At 39.8% G+C, this 18671-nt stretch overlaps 1 protein-coding gene across 2 annotated transcripts in view; it reads right to left on the bottom strand.

Moving 5' to 3' along the window:
• LOC128642413 (histone lysine acetyltransferase CREBBP) overlaps positions 1-18671 on the bottom strand; it is a 78677-nt gene that overhangs the window by 9426 nt on the left and 50580 nt on the right. The window contains exon 8 of one of the 2 annotated variants that reach the window (XM_053695180.1): positions 11469-11568. The exons of the other annotated variant lie outside the window; for it this stretch is intronic. Coding sequence (XP_053551155.1) covers positions 11469-11568 — 100 coding nt within the window. The remainder of the gene's footprint in view (positions 1-11468; positions 11569-18671) is intronic. 2 annotated transcript variants of the gene reach the window in all.

Genomic DNA, 18671 nt, shown 5'->3' with positions numbered 1-18671 from the left:
TTGACTCACGATTTCTCTTTACCACACCTGGGTTTGCCTCAGGATTTCTCTTTACCACATCAGGGTTTCCCTCAGGTTTTCCCTTTGCCATAGTGGTGAATTTTGTTGTTAGACAACTGTGTGGCCATTATGAGTACACAGGAGCCTCATATAAAGCTTTTGAGTGTCATTACTTGTTTGTTACTGCTGTACACCACAATTTCACACTTTTTTCTTTTAATGGCAGGACACTGGAGTTGGGATGACTGCAGATGATCTTGTGTCTAATCTGGGGACCATTGCTCGCTCAGGATCTAAGGTATAGTTTTACCTTTTGAGATATGTAGCTAAAAGTGGCAGTAAACGCTATGATACTGTAATGCTAAATCTTTTTAGCTCATATAAACACTTTTACTTTTATTATTTATTCAATGTTTTCCTTTAATATAGCCCTGTAAATTGTGGGTTTTCCATTTCTGAGAATTGGAAGTGCACACTGAGCTTTCACAAGCCTAACCCTGTCAAATATCTGTCCCTAACTGTTCTCAGCAGGTTTGATATAATAAGGAACTCCTAAATAATGGAGATTTTGCTAACAAAATGACAGTGGCTGGCACACCTTGTTTATTCTGATAACAAATCCAAATTGATTCCTCCAATAAGTGGTGGGTGTAGTTTTACTGTTAAAAAACAACAACTTTAATTCCAAAAAATAAGGGGGGTGTTTCACCTCTTTCTGCCTCGCATGTGTAATTGTAGTTAGCTGTGCAGTTAAAGGGGTATGAAACCAAAAAATGATCTTTTGTGATTCAGATAGAGCATACAATAAAAATGTTTCTAATTTACTTCTATTATCAAATTAGCTTTGTTCCCATGATATTCTTTGTTGAAGCGATACCTAGGAACACTACATGTGAGGAAATAGTGCTGCCATCTAGTGTTCTTGCAAAACTGCTGCCATTAAGGGCTAGCTTTATCAAAGCTGAGAAGGACAGGGGCGCGTATACGCACCCTTGTACGCCTCAGCTCGCCTGTGGCGAGGCGAAATTACCCGCAGGTAATCACCATTGCACACGAGCGCAAATTTGCGCTCATGTACAACCCCGCCCTCTGCCCGCGCACAGCCAATCACGCGCGTTCAGGAGCTGTCAATCTCCTCGGTCGGATTAGACCGCAGAGATTGAATTTCGCCACCTTAGAGGTTGCGAAGAGGTTAGGGAAGGTCTGGTGACCGCTGCTTGTTAAATTACGGCGAGTGAGTTCTTGTGAGAACTTGCAGCCGTAGGGCTTTGATAAATCGAGCCCATAGTGTTTCAGACGTCCATGCTCCTGAGATAAAGATAAAGAGAGAGAGAAGAAAATTTGATAATAGAATTAAATTAGAAAGTTGTTTAAAATCCAATGCTCTATCTGAATCATGAAATAAAATAATTGGGTTTCATATCCCATTAAATTACTTATACAATGAACGCACTCTAAAACGTTTTGTGAGTGCGACTAAACCCAACTGAAAATGAATCTTCTCCTGATTTCCAGTCTAGGAGCCTGGGTGCATCACACATTACAAATAGTTATGATTGATAACATAACTATTGCTTGCTGAATCTTTTTGTTTTAGTAGCCCTGGCAGTTTTGCAGACACAAGTGTCTTCCTTTTTGTTCTAGTCCGTTATACGCTGATCTTATTTTCTCGTTTAATTCTCTAGGCTTTTCTGGATGCTCTGCAAAACCAGGCTGAAAGCTCTGGGAAAATAATCGGACAGTTTGGGGTGGGATTCTACTCTGCCTTTATGGTGGCCGACAAAGTGGTTGTGTATTCTCAGTCTGCAGAGCCAGGTAGTACAGGATATCGCTGGTCCTCAGATGGGTGAGCGCAGTAAGCCCTCTTGCTAGATTCATTAGTATTGTTGTCTGTTTTAGATATGTTTATGTATTTGTGTGTGTCTGTATAATGTATATGTATGTATGTGTGCGTGTATATATATATATATATATATATGTGTGTGTGTGTATATATATGTGTATGTATAATGTATATCTGTGTGTGTGTGTATATCATGTGTATGTATATGTATGTGTGTGTGTGTGTGTGTGTGTATGTATGTATATGTATGTGTGTATATATATATATATATATATATATATATATATAAAAGAGTCTATATCGAAAGGAATTCAGCGCTACAAAAAATACCAAATGCTATTGTGTGTAAATGATATTATGTCAAATGTATCATAAGTATCAGTTATTATAGTTACAAACAGCCAGTATACGTCTCTAAATCATAATAGAGAAAAGAGTCCTGGATTACCAAGATGTAATGCAAAAAAAGGCAATTGGAGTAATGGCTATTTAGATATACAAGTTCCTGGTTAATTTCACATTCAGGCAAACAAACTATATCATAAAATGTCAATAGTAATAGTGGTGGTCAAACTGCAGCTGAGGACTCTAAACGACAAGTGGTATTCTCTTACCAGAGGGTACCTCAATCATATGAGGTAATGTCTGCGCGTGTGATTTAAATTTCTCCGGTCTGTTAAGGTTTCTCCTCCTGTCTTGGAAGATATCCTGGTAGATGTCTTCTGTGCGGACTTGTGTATGGCACTTTCCCCCTTTGGAGAACTCCCGATCTTTGGAGTTGTTAGCTTGGTGTCTCCCTGCAGTATGGTAGTTCAATTAAGATCTTGGCTCTCACCGGATTCGATGTAATTAGGCAAGGAAAAAAGAAAAGTACATAGCGTGATACTGTATAGATAAAAATTTATTATTTACAGAACTCAAATAGGAAATGCACTCACATAAAATGATCTCAATCAATATGAGGTAAGTGAAGATGTGTAGATATATTTTTATACACCTTACACAGGTGTTGCTTAGAGCAAGTATTTCTTTCTTGTGATTGAATAGTTGAAGCGTGAGAACTGCTGGTAAACAAGTCCCAAAAAGTATCTTAGAGTGTCCCAAAGGTACCAATAAAGATCATATGGTGATAGTAGCACTGCACGTATGTACAAGTGTACAGGCCAAAGTTAGTGAAACAATGGAACCAGGACTCTGAGTATATATACACAGTCTGCTGCTGGGATGAATAAAGCAGCTGGTAGCTATATTGTGCTGTGCGCTGGTAATTATTAGAACACAGAAAGATCTGCACCTATTTCATAATAGGAACGAGTAATACAATATACAAGAAAGACTTTGTAAATTGAAGCATATAAGTGTTGCCTGCTCGAGTGGGATAGCTGCAGTAAATATACTGTCTAGGCGAATATGTATGGGAGGTATATGGACAGACAGTGTTAGTTGTATACTAAGTCTGAATATATCCCCTATTTGGGCCCGAGTTGCAACTAGGTACAAAAGGCAGTCGCTGTATTAGAGCGAGGTGTACATGTATAAATGTTTAGCAAATAACAGAATATTATCTTTCTGGTTAATGCTGTGAATGTAGCATGTAGCGTCGTGAGAAGGCACTCAGAAGTGCTGCTGGCAATGGTCAGGTTAAGCGTACTGATTGTAAGTCTTAAAAAGCCGCTTTGATGGAATGTTGGTAAAAAGTTTGTGGGACAGCCGCTGAGGAAAAAAGAGCAAAGCCACACTCTCTAAGTATAATCCTTACGCGTTTCGAAGCGTTAGAAGTGCTTCTTCATCAGAGGAAGTAGTGGCTTGCATTGCGGAAATGGCTGTACTTTAAAGGGCTTCGAGTGGGTGTCTTTTTTCCTTCAGCGTAATGACGTAAAGCGCAGCTGTTCTGTATTGTCAGAGTGTGCGTGTGTTGTCATGGTAACGGTTTGTGTATATTTACGAAACTGTCAGCGTAAAAAAGGTGAGGAGAAGGCTTGGTTTTAGGTGGAAGCGAGGAAAAGGCTTAGCTTGATAGAACAAGAATGTCTCGCTGTTTGAAGCAAGGCTGGACGCCAGTGGTGTGACTCTCTGGGAGGTCCTACTAGGTACTTCCTTATTCTAAAAGATCGATTAATGTGAAAACAGGCTGATATTCTAGAAACAAGTTTAATTTCTAGTGGGACCTGTAGCTGTCTGTATTGTGTTTGTTAATATAGACCGCTATTGGGATATCTCTAATAAGAAAGTTGGAGGAGTGTTTTATTAGTTCAGCAGGGACTGTTTCATGCTCCAGTGATGAGCTGGAGATTTCTAATATATATAGAATGGCTGGGCATAAGGAATATAGGATATTTGGATATAATATAGTACATACTACCTATTAGACATTGGGTACCGCCTGCGTATGCTCTTTAATTTTCTTAAAGTAAAGGGCCTAAGTGCCCCTATTTTCGGATGAAAAATTAATGATAATAATATTATTAATAAAATTAATAATGTATCTTATAAGTAACGTCCAAATGGAACCTGTTGTGAGAGCTAATGACTAATGTTTCACATTTTTAAGGTAATTTGCAGCACATTGGTGTTGAAGAGTAGCTAATTAGAGGAAAGCTACTAGGTCTATGTCTTCATTCATTCCTCCTGGGGTCATAGTGCCCATGTAATGTATCCAGTATGATTGTCTTTGTCTCAATTTTTGGAATCTGTCCCCTCCTCTAGCCGGGGCTAGAACATGTTCAAGGATAGTGTCTCTTAGAAGCGAGGGTTTTTTTTTATGGAAATATTTGAAGTGTCTGGATAAGCAATGATCTTTGTAGCCTTCTTCTATATTTTTCAGATGCTCCAAAAGTCTAGTTTTGTAAGTCCTTTTTGTGCGTCCGATGTATTGAAGTTTACACGGGCATTCTAGTAGGTATACCACAAAACTGGTCTTGCAGTTGGTAAGTCTGTTAATGTTACATTTTTTATGTGGGAATGTGTTGGACTGTATCGATTTCGTGTTTTTTTTTGGGTCATATGCGTGCTCGCATCCTTTACAATTCAAACGATTACATTTAAAAAAGCCTTTGCTTTTTTCTGTTAGCCAATTCTCTCCAGACTTCTTTCTAATTTGGCTAGGGGCCAGCATTTGTTTAAAGTTTAGATTTTTTCTGAAGATAATTTTTGGTGCTGGTCCTATGGCATTCTTCAGAAGTTTGTCCTGCTGTAGTATTGGCCAAAACTTCCTTAAAGGGACATTATACACTCATTTTTTCTTTGCATAAATGTTTTGTAGAAGATCTATTTATATAGCCCATGAAGTTTTTAAAAAAAAAAAATGTTTAGTTTTGCTTATTTTTAAATAACATTGTTCAGATTTTCAGACTCCTCACAAAGCCCCAAAGTTTTATGTGAGTACTGATGTATACCTTCTCCAGCTTGCTCCTGTTTGTGTAAAGGGTCTTTTCATGTGCAAAAGAAGGGGGAGGGGGGAAAAGTGTCTTATTTCCCACTTGCAGTGGGCTTTCCAGCTTCCTTTTGCAACAAAGCTAAACTGAAAGCTTCTAAGTAAGTTTTTAAACAGTTTTATACTGGATTTTTATATCGGTATCTGTGCATCTTATTCTTTATAGTAGTGTCTATTACATGCAGTTATATGAAAATGAGTGTATACTGTCCCTTTAAGATCTTTTTGATTTCTGGGGCGGCTTCGTTGTATGTTGTAATCAAAGAAATCTTCTGTAGTTTGTCAGTGCTGTTTTTATTTTGACCTTGTAACAAATTTTTTCTTTCTAGTAGTCTCACTTTATTTCGAGAGTTTTCAATTAGTTTCTTTGGGTATTTCTTTTTGATAAATTTGGTTTGTAGAATTTCTGATTCTGTGTTATAATCGTTTATTTTCGAGCAATTTCTACGTACTCTCTGAAATTGTCCAAACGGAATGTTATTTATCCAAGGTCGATAATGGCCACTGTCTGCTCTAAGATAGCCGTTACAGTCGGTTTCTTTGGTGTATAGTTTTGTTAGGATCTTATCATTTTCGTAGAATAACACTAGGTCTAAATATTCAATACTTGTATCTGAAATTTTGGACGTGAATTTAAGGTTGTAGACATTCGTGTTTAGATATTGGATGAATTCACTGCTTGTTTTTTCATCTCCCATATGACCACGATGTCATCGATATACCTTCCCCACCATATCACATTGTGCATAAAAGGGTTGTTGGTATATATGTATGTTTTTTCCCATTCTTCCATAAAGAGGTTCGCATAGCTGGGGGCCATAATGACATTAAGACAATCTTTAGCAGCTTAGTAGTAAGATCTTATCCTTATGTTGTAATATCAGTTTTTGTACCTTATATTGGTTGCTCCGAAACTTGAGTTTATCCCAACGTCTTTTAGGAATAGTAGAGAGTCTCACTTTGTGAGAGCTTATGCAAAAGAACTTTTCAGCCTGAGACAATCCTAGGACGCCGATGAGTCAGTCCGTGTCCGGACACGCCCACTGTTGCGGGATTGACAGGTTACCGATTCTTCCGATCTTAGTGGTTCAATAATATTCCAGTGTTTCCAAACACTCGTTAGACAGAACAGTCTGTAGTAAGCAACGTGTTTCAGCTCCAAAGAGCCTTTTTCAAGCCATGACAGAACTGCTCCGATTATCTCCTTTATATTCCCCCTTCATTTCTGATTGATTACTTCAGTATAATGAATATATGTGAAACATATCATACTTTGGTCGATTGTATTTTGGTAACATATAAAGTAAGCTTAAATAAAATCTGCTCACTCTTATTTATTAAACTAGTGCACAGTATATTTATTTATTTATCAAGAAAATATATACCAAAAAAACGGTAATGTTCTCTGTTAACATTGGTTGAACATCTATGATATATTATAGAGACAACACTAAATGTATATAAAGAACAAATGAGTATAAAATAGCAGCAGCTGATGTTTAAAAAATGACAAATCTATATAAAAAATCTGTATAGAAGTGTATATATATATATATATATAAAAAGTCTGTATAAAACCAGCATTATCAGGAGTTGATTCAGAACTTTATAATTAAAATTCAATTGGGCAATTTGCAATATAAAAAATAACCAATTAAAAGTGATGATGTAAAAATATTGTTCAACATTAAAAATGAGGAATATAAAAAAAATATATATTGTTGGGTATAAATAATAATTGTATTTATATACATTTTTCTGAATTAATATAAAATTGGATTAGAACCTTATAGAAATAAAAATGTATTTTAAAAATGTGTTAAAATTCTTTTATTTAACCCCTTAGTGACCAGAGCACTTTTCCATTTTCTGTCCGTTTGGGACCAAGGCTATTTTTACATTTTTGCGGTGTTTGTGTTTAGCTGTAATTTTCTTCTTACTCATTTACTGTACCCACACATATTATATACCGTTTTTCTCGCCATTAAATGGACTTTCTAAAGATACCATTATTTTCATCATATCTTATAATTTACTATAAAAAAAATGATAAAATATGAGGAAAAATGGAAAAAAACACACTTTTTCTAACTTTGACCCCCAAAATCTGTTACATATCTAAAACCACCAAAAAACACCCATGCTAAATAGTTTCTAAATTTTGTCCTGAGTTTAGAAATACCCAATGTTTACATGTTCTTTGCTTTTTTTGCAAGTTATAGGGCCATAAATATAAGTAGCACTTTGCTATTTCCAAACCATTTTTTTCCAAAATTAGCGCTAGTTACATTAGAACACTGATATCTTTCAGGAATCCCTGAATATCCCTTGACATGTATATATTTTTTTTTTGTAGACATCCCAAAGTATTGATCTAGGCCAATTTTGGTATATTTCATACCACCATTTCACCGCCAAATGCGATCAAATACAAAAAATTGTTCACTTTTTCACAAATTTTTTCACAAACTTTAGGTTTCTCACTGAAATCATTTACAAACAGCTTGTGCAATTATGGCATAAATGGTTGTAAATTCTTCTCTGGGATCCCCTTTGTTCAGAAATAGCACACATATATGGCTTTGGCGTTGCTTTTTGGTAATTAGAAGGCCGCTAAATGCCACTGCGCACCACAAGTGTATCATGCCCAGCAGTTAAGGGGTTAATTAGGGAGCTTTTAGGGAGCTTGTAGGGTTAATTTTAGCTTTAGTGTAGTGTAGTAGACAACCCCAAGTATTGATCTAGGCACATTTTGGTATATTTCATGCCACCATTTCACCGCCAAATGCGATCAAATTAAAAAAAAACGTAAAATTTTTCACAATTTTAGGTTTCTCACTGAAATCATTTACAAACAGCTTGTGCAATTATGGCACAAATGGTTGTAAATGCTTGTCTGGGATCCCCTTTGTTCAGAAATAGCAGACATATATGACTTTGGCGTTGCTTTCTGGTAATTAGAAGGCCACTAAATCCTGTTGCGCCTCACACGTGTATTATGGCTAGCAGTGAAAGGGTTAATTAGGGAGTTTGTAGTGAGCTTGCAGGGTTAATTTTAGCTTTAGTGTAGAGATCAGCCTCCCATCTGACACATCCCACCCCCTGATCCCTCCCAAACAGCTCCCTTCCCTCCCCCACCCCACAATTGTCCCCGCCATCTTAAGTACTGGCAGAAAGTCTGCCAGTACTAAAATAAAAGGGTTTTTAAAAAAAAATGATTTTTTTTTAGCATATTTACATATGCTACTGTGTAGGATCCCCCCCTTAGCCCCCAACCTCCCTGATCCCCCCAAAACCGCTCTCTAACCCTCCCCTCTGCCTTATTGGGGGCCATCTTGGGTACTGGCAGCTGTCTGCCAGTACCCAGTTTACAATAAAAAAATGCTTTTTTTTTGTTTTTTTTTGTTTTTTTTCTGTAGTGTAGCTTCCCCCCCCCACCCCCCACAGACTAACCCCCACCACCTTGCTTATTGTTTGACATTTTTGTTTGACATTTGAGATATATTTTTTATTTCCCATTTTCTGTAGTGTAGCGGTTCCCACCCGCTCCCTCCCCGTGCACGCGCCCGCCCCCACCCTCCCGTGCACGCGCGCGCGCCCGTGCGCGCCCCCAGCCACCCCCGCCCACGATCCCGCCCCCCTTCACATCCACATGGCCATCGATGGCCGCCACCCGCCTCCCGGTCCGGCTCCCACCCACCAACGCAGGTAGCCACCGATCTCCGGTGCAGAGAGGGCCACAGAGTGGCTCTCTCTGCACCGGATTACTTAAAAACGTTATTGCAGGATGCCTCCATATCGAGGCATCACTGCAATAACCGGAAAGCAGCTGGAAGCGAGCAGGATCGCTTCCAGCTGCTTTCCACACTGAGGACGTGCAGGGTACGTTCTCAGGCATTAACTGCCTTTTTTCTGAGGACGTACCCTGCACGTCCTCAGTCGTTAAGGGGTTAAAAAAGCTTCCCAATTCTATTTCTAAATTTAGACCCTGTGGATGTAAAGTGTCCAGATTATAAATCCATTTGCTTTCTAACTGTAATAATCTTTTATGGTTATCTCCCCCTCTTTTTTGTTTCTGTAATTGGGCTATTCCCATATAGTTAAAAAAAATTAAATTACCTTTATTACAAACTTTATAATGTTTTGGGACTGATAAGTCCTTGTTCCTATCCTGATTCATATTTTCAATGGACAGGATGTGTTCGCAAATTCTCTCTCTCGTAGGGGTCTTTCCGATTCGCCCACGTACTGCATTCCACATTTGCATTGGATCATGTATACAATGTTCTTATCTGTACATCTAATACAGTCATGAATCTTAAATTCTTTTTTATTTATATGTGAGATGACAGACTTTTTCTGTAGTGTCTACATGCTTTACATATAAAACAAGGAAAGAATCCTTTTAGGTCCATTCCTGTCAGATCTTTATCTATCTTTTTTTTGTTTTTAAATTAAGGTTGGTGCAAGTATATTTTTTAAATTATTCGCTTTTCTGTATACAAACTGGGGTTCTTCAGTAATTAATGGACCTATTATTTTATCTTGTTTGAGCATATGCCAGTGTTTTTTCGTCATTTTATGATTTATATTGAAATCGGTTATAAATGGAATTTTTATTTTGTTTTGTTTCGTGTTAGCACTTTCTTTGGGTCTATTAGTTAATAGAGTTTTTCTTTCCATCTTACCAACTTCTTGTCTGATATTTTCCACAAATTAATCATTATACCCTCTCTCTACAAATTTTGATTTTAAAATTTTTGACCGATTATCATAATCCTCAAATTTATTGCAATTTTTCATAACTGTCATCATTTGACCCTTTGGGATATTATTTTTCTAGACTTGGTGATGGCAGCTACTTGAATGTATGAAATTATTGCTATCTACCGGTTCAAAGTAGGTCTTCGTATTAATTATACCATCTTCAATATAAATTTCCAAGTCTAGAAAATTTAATCGTTTATTACTTATTTCTTTTGTGAATCGAATATTACCATTATTTTAATTCATATTTTCAAAAACTCCTTCAAAGGTTTCTATTGTCCCTCTCCAGATGATCAATACATCATCTATGTATCTTTTATATAAGACTAGGTTTGCGCCCAGCTCTTGTGTATCCAAAAATTGTTTCTCCCATAAAGAGATTTGCATAGCTGGGTGCAAACCTAGTCCCCATCGCGGTCCCACAGATCTGTGTATAAAAGAAATCTTCAAAGAGAAAATAATTATGACTTAATATAAAATCTATACTTTCCAAAATAAACTGAGCCACATCCCTTATTAAAAGTCTTGCTGCAGGAACATGGCGAACAAAGATAGTATTTTTGATCTAAGATCCAGTATGTATGAAGTTCTAAGATTATTAATAAATAAAGACAAAACATAATTTCTCAAAACTCTTGAAAGTAAAAAAGAAACAGATGATTTAATGTCGCTACTGGAGAAAAAAAATGACTACCGAACTAAAACATAAAACTGTACGCAGGCAAGAGATTTAATTCCACTTTAAAAACATGACAAGCTGAATGTTGACATAAGCTGATGCCAAATTAGCAAAAATCCTACTGTACGGCAATGTTCCCAAGGTGGACATTTAAATTGGATACCAATCTAGCTCCCGAAACCTTCCATGTTCCATCTCTGCTCTCTCTTCCCCAATTATTACTATCACTATGTATTTTCCTCACTTAGAGCCGTAAAACAGTTTTTCCCAAATAGGCTATAATCATCACTGGTAGCCTTACTTTGCATTTGCCAGGGCAGTTGGAAGAGCTGCTTCAGAAATCAGGCTTGCTTGTTGCTCAGCAGTGATTCACAAGGAATCTCTGCTCATTCCAATAAATGTAGCAAAACAAAATATTTGTGACAGCGCCACAATGTAAAAAAAAATTGGCGATGTTTCAGACCTACATGACCCTTAATCGTGCCAGGCAAGAGGTATTTAATTCCGCTTTAAAAACCTGACAAGCTGAATGTTGACATAAGCTGATGCCAAATTAGCAAACTTCCTACTGTACGGCAATGTTCTCAAGGTGGACATTTAAATTGGATACCAATCTAGCACCAGAAACCTTCCATGTTCCATCTCTGCTCTCTCTTCCCCAATTATAACTATCACTATGTATTTTCCTCAGAGCTGCAAAACAGAGTTTTACCCAAATAAGCTATAATCATCACTGGTAGCCTTACTTTGCATTTGCCAGGGCAGTTGGAAGAGCTGCTTCAGAAATCAGGCTTGCTTGTTGCTCAGCAGTGATTCCTCCAGAAGACAGATTCATCTGATTGCCACCTGCAAAATTTGGCATAGTGATAAGATGCAACTTGATATATACATTGAAATAACAAATGATGCTTACCTGATCATTTTCTTTTCTTCCGATGGAAAGGGTCCACAGCTGCATTCATTACTTTTGGTAAATAAGAACCTGGCCACCAGGAGGAGGCAAAGACACCCCAGCCATAAGGCATAAATACTCCTCCCACTCCCCTTATCCCCCAGTCATTCTGCCAAGGAACAGTAGAAGAAATATCAGGGTGAAAGGTGCCAGAAGAATATAAGGACGCCCCACATAAAATTACGGGTGGGGAGCTGTGGACTCTTTCCATCAGAAGAAAAGGAAATCATCAGGTAAGCATAATTTCTTTTTCTTCTTAAATGGAGTCCACAGCTGTATTCATTACTTTTGGGAAAATACCCAAGCTATAGAGGACACTGAATACCAAGACGGGAGGGTAGATAGGCGGCCCATACTGAGGGCACCAGGCCAGAACCTCCACCCAATAAAATTTTCTCTGCTTCGGACGAAGCAGGGTTTTTTAAGAGAAAAAGCCCCAATGACACTGACTCGCAGTTAGTCAAGAAGCCAAACTAGAGACCGAAGACTGACTCGCCTGAGCCTACAGACCTCCAGGAGACACCGTCGTCCAACAAACAGTCCCCCACCTCTCACCCCCCACAAATGAAGGGGACACCAGCCGAAAACCCCCAAGGGGACAAGGCAAAGGAGGACCGAGGAAACCGAAAAAGTCCCCTAATATAAAAACAGAATACCTCCAAGAGTGAGCCCAGCTCACAGAAACCCAAAGGGACCCAAACAGGGAAAGGAGGCCATGCCAATACCAAGCGAAACCCGGGATAAGACCGGACACAGAGACAGAACAGACGTCTCTCCAACATCCTGCAAGCACGGAATGGAACTGAAGAGGCAAAGTCCTCCCAGTTTCTGACCAAAAGAATACCAAGGTATTCGACCATGAAAAAGTGTTTAATACACACAGGTGAAAAACCCCAAGTTTGAGAACACAGAGTCCATAACAGGACAACACAGAGGGTACTTTCGAGGAAGAAGAAGCAGTCAAGTAAGAAACAGACCAGACTGCAAAAGCAACCCCCGGACAGAGGGCACGCTCCAGGAAACCTAAATCGCCGGACCTACACACAGGTCCCTAAAAAGGGGAACACAAAACCTCAAATCGAGGCCCCCCCGTGAAGGAGAGTACACCCTCAAAACCCGAAGGAAGAGTAAACCCACTTCTAAAAATCAATGGAGCAAGGTGAAAGAAAAATCTATACCTTAGCAGACTGAGCTAACAGGATAGACTCAACCAGCTCACACATCCATAGGAGACTGCGACCCGAACACAGCGCCTTAGACCACTCGGCTATCCTGACCCACAGATTCACACCCAGCTGGACCAACCCAGCCTCAGGGATCCAAGACAGGGGAACAAAGAATCCCGAAACAGGTACAGGAACGAGCATAAGGATAGCACAGCCATCCCCACAAAGTACAAGTACAACCCGACTCTGAAAACAGACAACAAGGCCATAGACCGAAGGATCTATCCAAATAAAGGCCCAACAAGTCTGACTTTGAGCCAGCAAGACCCCAGGGGGAACTAATCCCACCTTTCCACCTCCCATCCAGGAGAAGCCCCAAGCAAGGACTCCATCTCCATAGTGAGGAGAATATCCCCTAAAGAAAAGGGATGATGCCGGAAGGGCAACAACTCAAGGCCCGAAGGCACCGGCTAATGGGAAGATAAATTCCCAACACAGATGTCCTAGAAAAGGACCCCCTGCAAATAGCTTTCCAAGCAGAGGCACAGCCAACCCATTCGCCTGCAGAGCAGGAAATCCACGGGAACACTGGCAAGCTGACCAGGGGAATGCAGCCCTAAGGCGCACCGGAAATTGGACAGTCAGCGCCAGCAGCTGGGTATGAACCAACAACCCTTGAGTCGCAAGCCACACAGCTAACCACAAGAAGACATGGGTTACTCCTGTGGCAGAGAGTAAAAAATACTCCGAAAATCTTGCCAACCATGACCCGGTCAGGTAGATGGAAGAAGGTGGAACTGAACCACTCTGTCCCTAGACAGCTACAGGTTTGAAGCCTGAACCCCAGACCACTGAGGATCATCTGGGCCCAAGTTCCCACAACCGTGGAACACCCCGACCAGTCCTGAGATCCAAGATTTCAAAACCACCCAAAACTGGGTCAGGAAAAAGGCCAAGCAAAGCTTCAGCAACCGGAAGTCTCAGGGAGAAAAACAGGTCCGGGCACCTAATAGTTCAGGCAAACCTTACCCTAGAACTAAACACCCCATCTGGCCAAAAAGCCAGACAAGGGATATGGATGCATATCCAGAGAATCCGGATAGCGAGAAGCACTCGAAAGCCCCGACCAAAGGAAAGAACCACCCCTATCTAAAGTTCAACGCTCCAAGGAGCACGGCTAGAAGTTGTATGAAGATACTTCCCAAAGCCTCAGGACATCCAAGGGATACCTCAAAGTAAAAAAAAATCCTACTAACAGGACTAGTCTCCCTATCACCTCCGCTCAAGCAGAGGACACAAGGAAGAGAAAAGGCACTAAGCCTACCCAGCTCCGGAAAACCCTGAGCTAAACAAAGTCCCCGCAGGGAACAACCATCACCTGGAAACACATCTCCCTAAAAGGAGATCCAACTCACCCAGAGATAATGGAAGAAGACTTAAAGGTCTCTTATATCTCACAAACTGTACACGACAAAGAGTAACTGCAACTGGTTTCAAACTGCAAACCTACCGCATGCTAGACAGCTGTCCGGTACAAGCTGTTGGATCACATCCAAAAGGACAAATTCAGAGGCCTAAAAGATGAAGGCCAAACCGCTCAACTGCGGTAAGAGGCGTTTAGCCCTCCAACCCTACACAACATGGGGGAGGCTCTAGGTTCTGATCAAACCAGATGTGAGAATGACGCAGCGGGAAATTCCCCTGCCCGGTCATCCTTCCCGCCTCACAGAACCACAGGTCCTCTCGAATGTTTAGTTGAACATGAAAAACAATGATAACCTGAGCACTCGGCACTTATACCGAACTAGCTGAGCAGAACAGCGCCACGTGTCTGAACATCTACAAGACCAAACAAACCCAACAGGACCAGCCTGCACCTAGGGTCCCAACCGGCAAGCTGCGTAAATTCTCCCTTGTAGGGGAAAAAAACAGAAAAACATAATTTATGTAAGAACTTACCTGATAAATTAATTTCTTTCATATTGGCAAGAGTCCATGAGCTAGTGACGTATGGGATATACAATCCTACCAGGACGGGCAAAGTTTCCCAAACATCAAAATGCCTATAAATACACCCCTCACCACACCCACAATTCAGTTTAACGAATAGCCAAGTAGTGGGGTGATAAGAAAGGAGTAAAAAGCATCAACAAAGGAATTTGGAAATAATTGTGTTTTACACAAAAAATCATAACCACCATAAAAAGGGTGGGCCTCATGGACTCTTGCCAATATGAAAGAAATTAATTTATCAGGTAAGTTCTTACATAAATTATGTTTTCTTTCATGTAATTGGCAAGAGTCCATGAGCTAGTGACGTATGGGATATCAAATACCCAAGATGTGGAACTCCCCGCAAGAGTCACTAGCGAGGGTGGGATAAAAATAAAATACAGCCATTTTCCGCTGAAAAAATAATCCACAACCCAAATAATATGTTTATTCTTTAATGATAAGAAAAACTTAAAACATCAGCAGAAGAATCAAACTGAAACAGCTGCCTGAAGAACTTTTCTACCAAAAACTGCTTCTGAAGAAGCAAACACATCAAAACGGTAGAATTTAGTAAATGTATGCAAAGAAGACCAAGTTGCTGCTTTGCAAATCTGATCAACTGAAGCTTCATTCTTAAAAGCCCACGAAGTGGAGACTGATCTAGTAGAATGAGCTGTAATTCTCTGAGGCGGGGTTTTACCCGACTTCAAATAAGCTTGACGAATCAAAAGCTTTAACCAAGAAGCCAAGGATATAGCAGAAGCTTTCTGACCTTTCCTAGGACCAGAAAATAAAATGAATAGACTAGAAGTCTTTCTGAAATCTTTAGTAGCTTCAACATAAGCTCTTACCACATCCAAAGAATGTAAGGATCTTTCCAAAGCATTCTTAGGATTAGGAGACAAGGAAAGGACAACAATTTCTCTACTAATGTTGTTAGAATTCACAACCTTAGGTAAAAATTGAAAAGAAATCCGCAAAACCGCCTTATCCTGATGAAAAATCAGAAAAGGAGATTCACAAGAAAGAGCAGATAGCTCAGAAACTCTTCTAGCAGAAGAGATAGCCAAAAGGAACAACACTTTCTAAGAAAGTAGTTTAATGTCCAAAGAATGCATAGGCTCAAATGGAGGAGCCTGTAACGCCTTCAAAACCAAATTGAGACTCCAAGGAGGAGAAATTTATTTAATGACAGGCTTAATACGAACTAAAGCCTGTACAAAACAGTGAATATCAGGAAGTTTAGCAATCTTTCTGTGAAATAAAACTGAAAGAGAAGAGATTTGTCCCTTCAAGGAACTTGCAGACAAACCTTTATCCAAACCATCCTGAAGAAACTGTAAAATTCTAGGAATTCTAAAAAATACCAAGAAAATTTATGAGAAGAACACCATGAAATGTAAGTCTTCTAAACTCAATAGTAAATCTTCCTGGAAACAGATTTACGAGCTTGTAACATAGTATTAATCACTAAGTCAGAGAAACCTCTATGACTTAGCACTAAGCGTTCAATTTCCATACCTTCAAATTTAATGATTTGAGATCCTGATGGAAAAATGGACCTTGAAACAGTAGGTCCGGCCTTAACGGAAGTGGCCAAGGTTGGCAACTGGACATCCGAACAAGATCCGCATACCAAAACCTGTGTGGCCATGCTGGAGCCACCAGCAAAACAAACGATTGTTCCTGCATGATTTTGGAAATCACTCTTGGAAGAAGAACTAGAGGCGGGAAGATATGAGCAGGATGATAATCCCATGGAATGGTTAGCGCATCCACTGCTTTGGCCTGAACCTCCCTGGACCTGGACAGGTATCTGGGAAGTTTCTTGTTTAGGTGAGAGGCCATCATATCTATCTCTGGAAGACCCCACATCTGAACAATCTGAGAAAACACATCTGGATGGAGAGACCACTCTCCTGGATGTAAAGTCTGATGACTTAGAAAATCCGCTTCCCAATCGTCTACACCTGGGATATGCACTGCAGAGATTAGACAGGAGCTGGATTCCGCCCAAGCAAGTATTCGAGATACTTCTTTCATGGCTTGAGGACTGTGAGTCCCACTCTGATGATTGACATATGCCACAGATATGATATTGTCCGTCTGGAAGCAAATGAACGGTTCTCTCTTCAAAAGAGGCCAAAACTGAAGAGCTCTGAAAACTGCACGGAGTTCTAAAATATTGATTGGTAATCTCGCCTCTTGAGATTTCCAAACCCCTTGAGCAGTCAAAGATCTCCAAACAGCTCCACAACCAGAAAGACTTGCATCTGTAGTTATCACAGTCCAAATTGGTCGAACAAAAGAAGCCCCTTGAACTAAACATTGGTGATTTAATCACCACGTCAGAGAGCGTAGTACATTGGGATTTAAGGATATTAATTGTGATATCTTTGTATAATCCATGCACATTGATTTAGCATACAAAGCTGGAGAGGTCTCATGTGAAAACGAGGAAAAGGAATCGCGTCCGATGCTGCAATCATGAGGCCTAAAAAGTAAATTTATGCTTACCTGATAAATTAATTTCTTTTACGATATGAGGAGTCCACGGATTTCATCCTTACTTGTGGGATATTAACCTCCTGCCAACAGGAAGTGGCAAAGAGCACCACAGCAGAGCTGTATATATAGCCCCTCCCTTCCACTCCACCCTCATTCGGTCATTCGGCCGAAGGTATAGGAAGAGAAAAGGAAAGGCTAAAAGGTGCAGAGGTGACTGAAGTTTACAAAAAGAAAAACTGTCTTAAAAAGAACAGGGTGGGCCGTGGACTCGTCATATCGTAAAATAAATTAATTTATCAGGTAAGCATAAATTTACTTTTCTTTTACAAAGATATGACGAGTCCACGGATTTCATCCTTACTTGTGGGATACCAATACCAAAGCAAAAGGACACGGATGAAAGGGAGGGACAAGACAGGAACCTAAACAGAAGGCACCACTGCTTGAAGAACCTTTTTTCCCAAAAATAGCCTCAGAAGAAGCAAAAGTATCAAATTTGGAAAATTTGGAAAAAGTGTGAAGGGATGACCAAGTCGCAGCCTTACAAATTGTTCAACAGATGCATCATTTTAAAAAGCCCATGTGGAAGCCACAGCCCTAGTAGAATGAGCCGTAATTCTTTCAGGAGGCTGCTGTCCAGCAGTCTCATATGCCTGACGGATGATACTTCTCAGCCAAAAAGAAAGAGAGGTAGCCGTAGCTTTCTGACCCCTACGCTTTCCAGAATAAACAATGAATAATGAAGACGATTGACGGAAATCCTTAGTTGCCTGTAAATAAAATTTTAAGGCACGGACCACATCCAAATTATGCAACATACACTCCTTCTTAGAAGAAGGGTTAGGACACAAGGAAGGAACAACAATTTCCTGATTAATATTCTTATTTGAAACAACCTTAGGAAGGAATCCAGGTTTGGTAAGTAACACCACCTTATCAGAATGAAAAATGAGATAAGGAGAATCACACTGTAGCGCTGAAAGCTCAGAAACTCTTCGAGCAGAAGAAATAGCAACTAAAAACAGAACTTTCCAAGATAACAATTTGATATCTATGGAATGTATGGGTTCAAACGGAACCCCTTGAAGAACATGAAGAACTAAATTCAAACTCCAGGGAGGAGTAGTGGGTCTAAATACAGGCTTAATTCTAGATAAAGCCTGACAAAAAGACTGAACATCTGGCACATTGCCAAACTTTTGTGAAAAAGAATTGACAAAGCTGAAATTAATGAACTTGCTGATAACCCTTTCTCCAATCCTTCTTGGAGAAAAGACAGAATCCAAGGAATCCTAACTTTACTCCATGAGTAACCCTTGGGCTCACAC

This window comes from Bombina bombina, chromosome 11 (assembly GCF_027579735.1).
Source record: "Bombina bombina isolate aBomBom1 chromosome 11, aBomBom1.pri, whole genome shotgun sequence".
Classification (NCBI taxonomy): domain Eukaryota; kingdom Metazoa; phylum Chordata; class Amphibia; order Anura; family Bombinatoridae; genus Bombina; species Bombina bombina.
The sequence above is the reverse complement of the archived record's forward strand: the minus strand, read 5'-3'. Positions and strand labels throughout refer to the sequence as shown.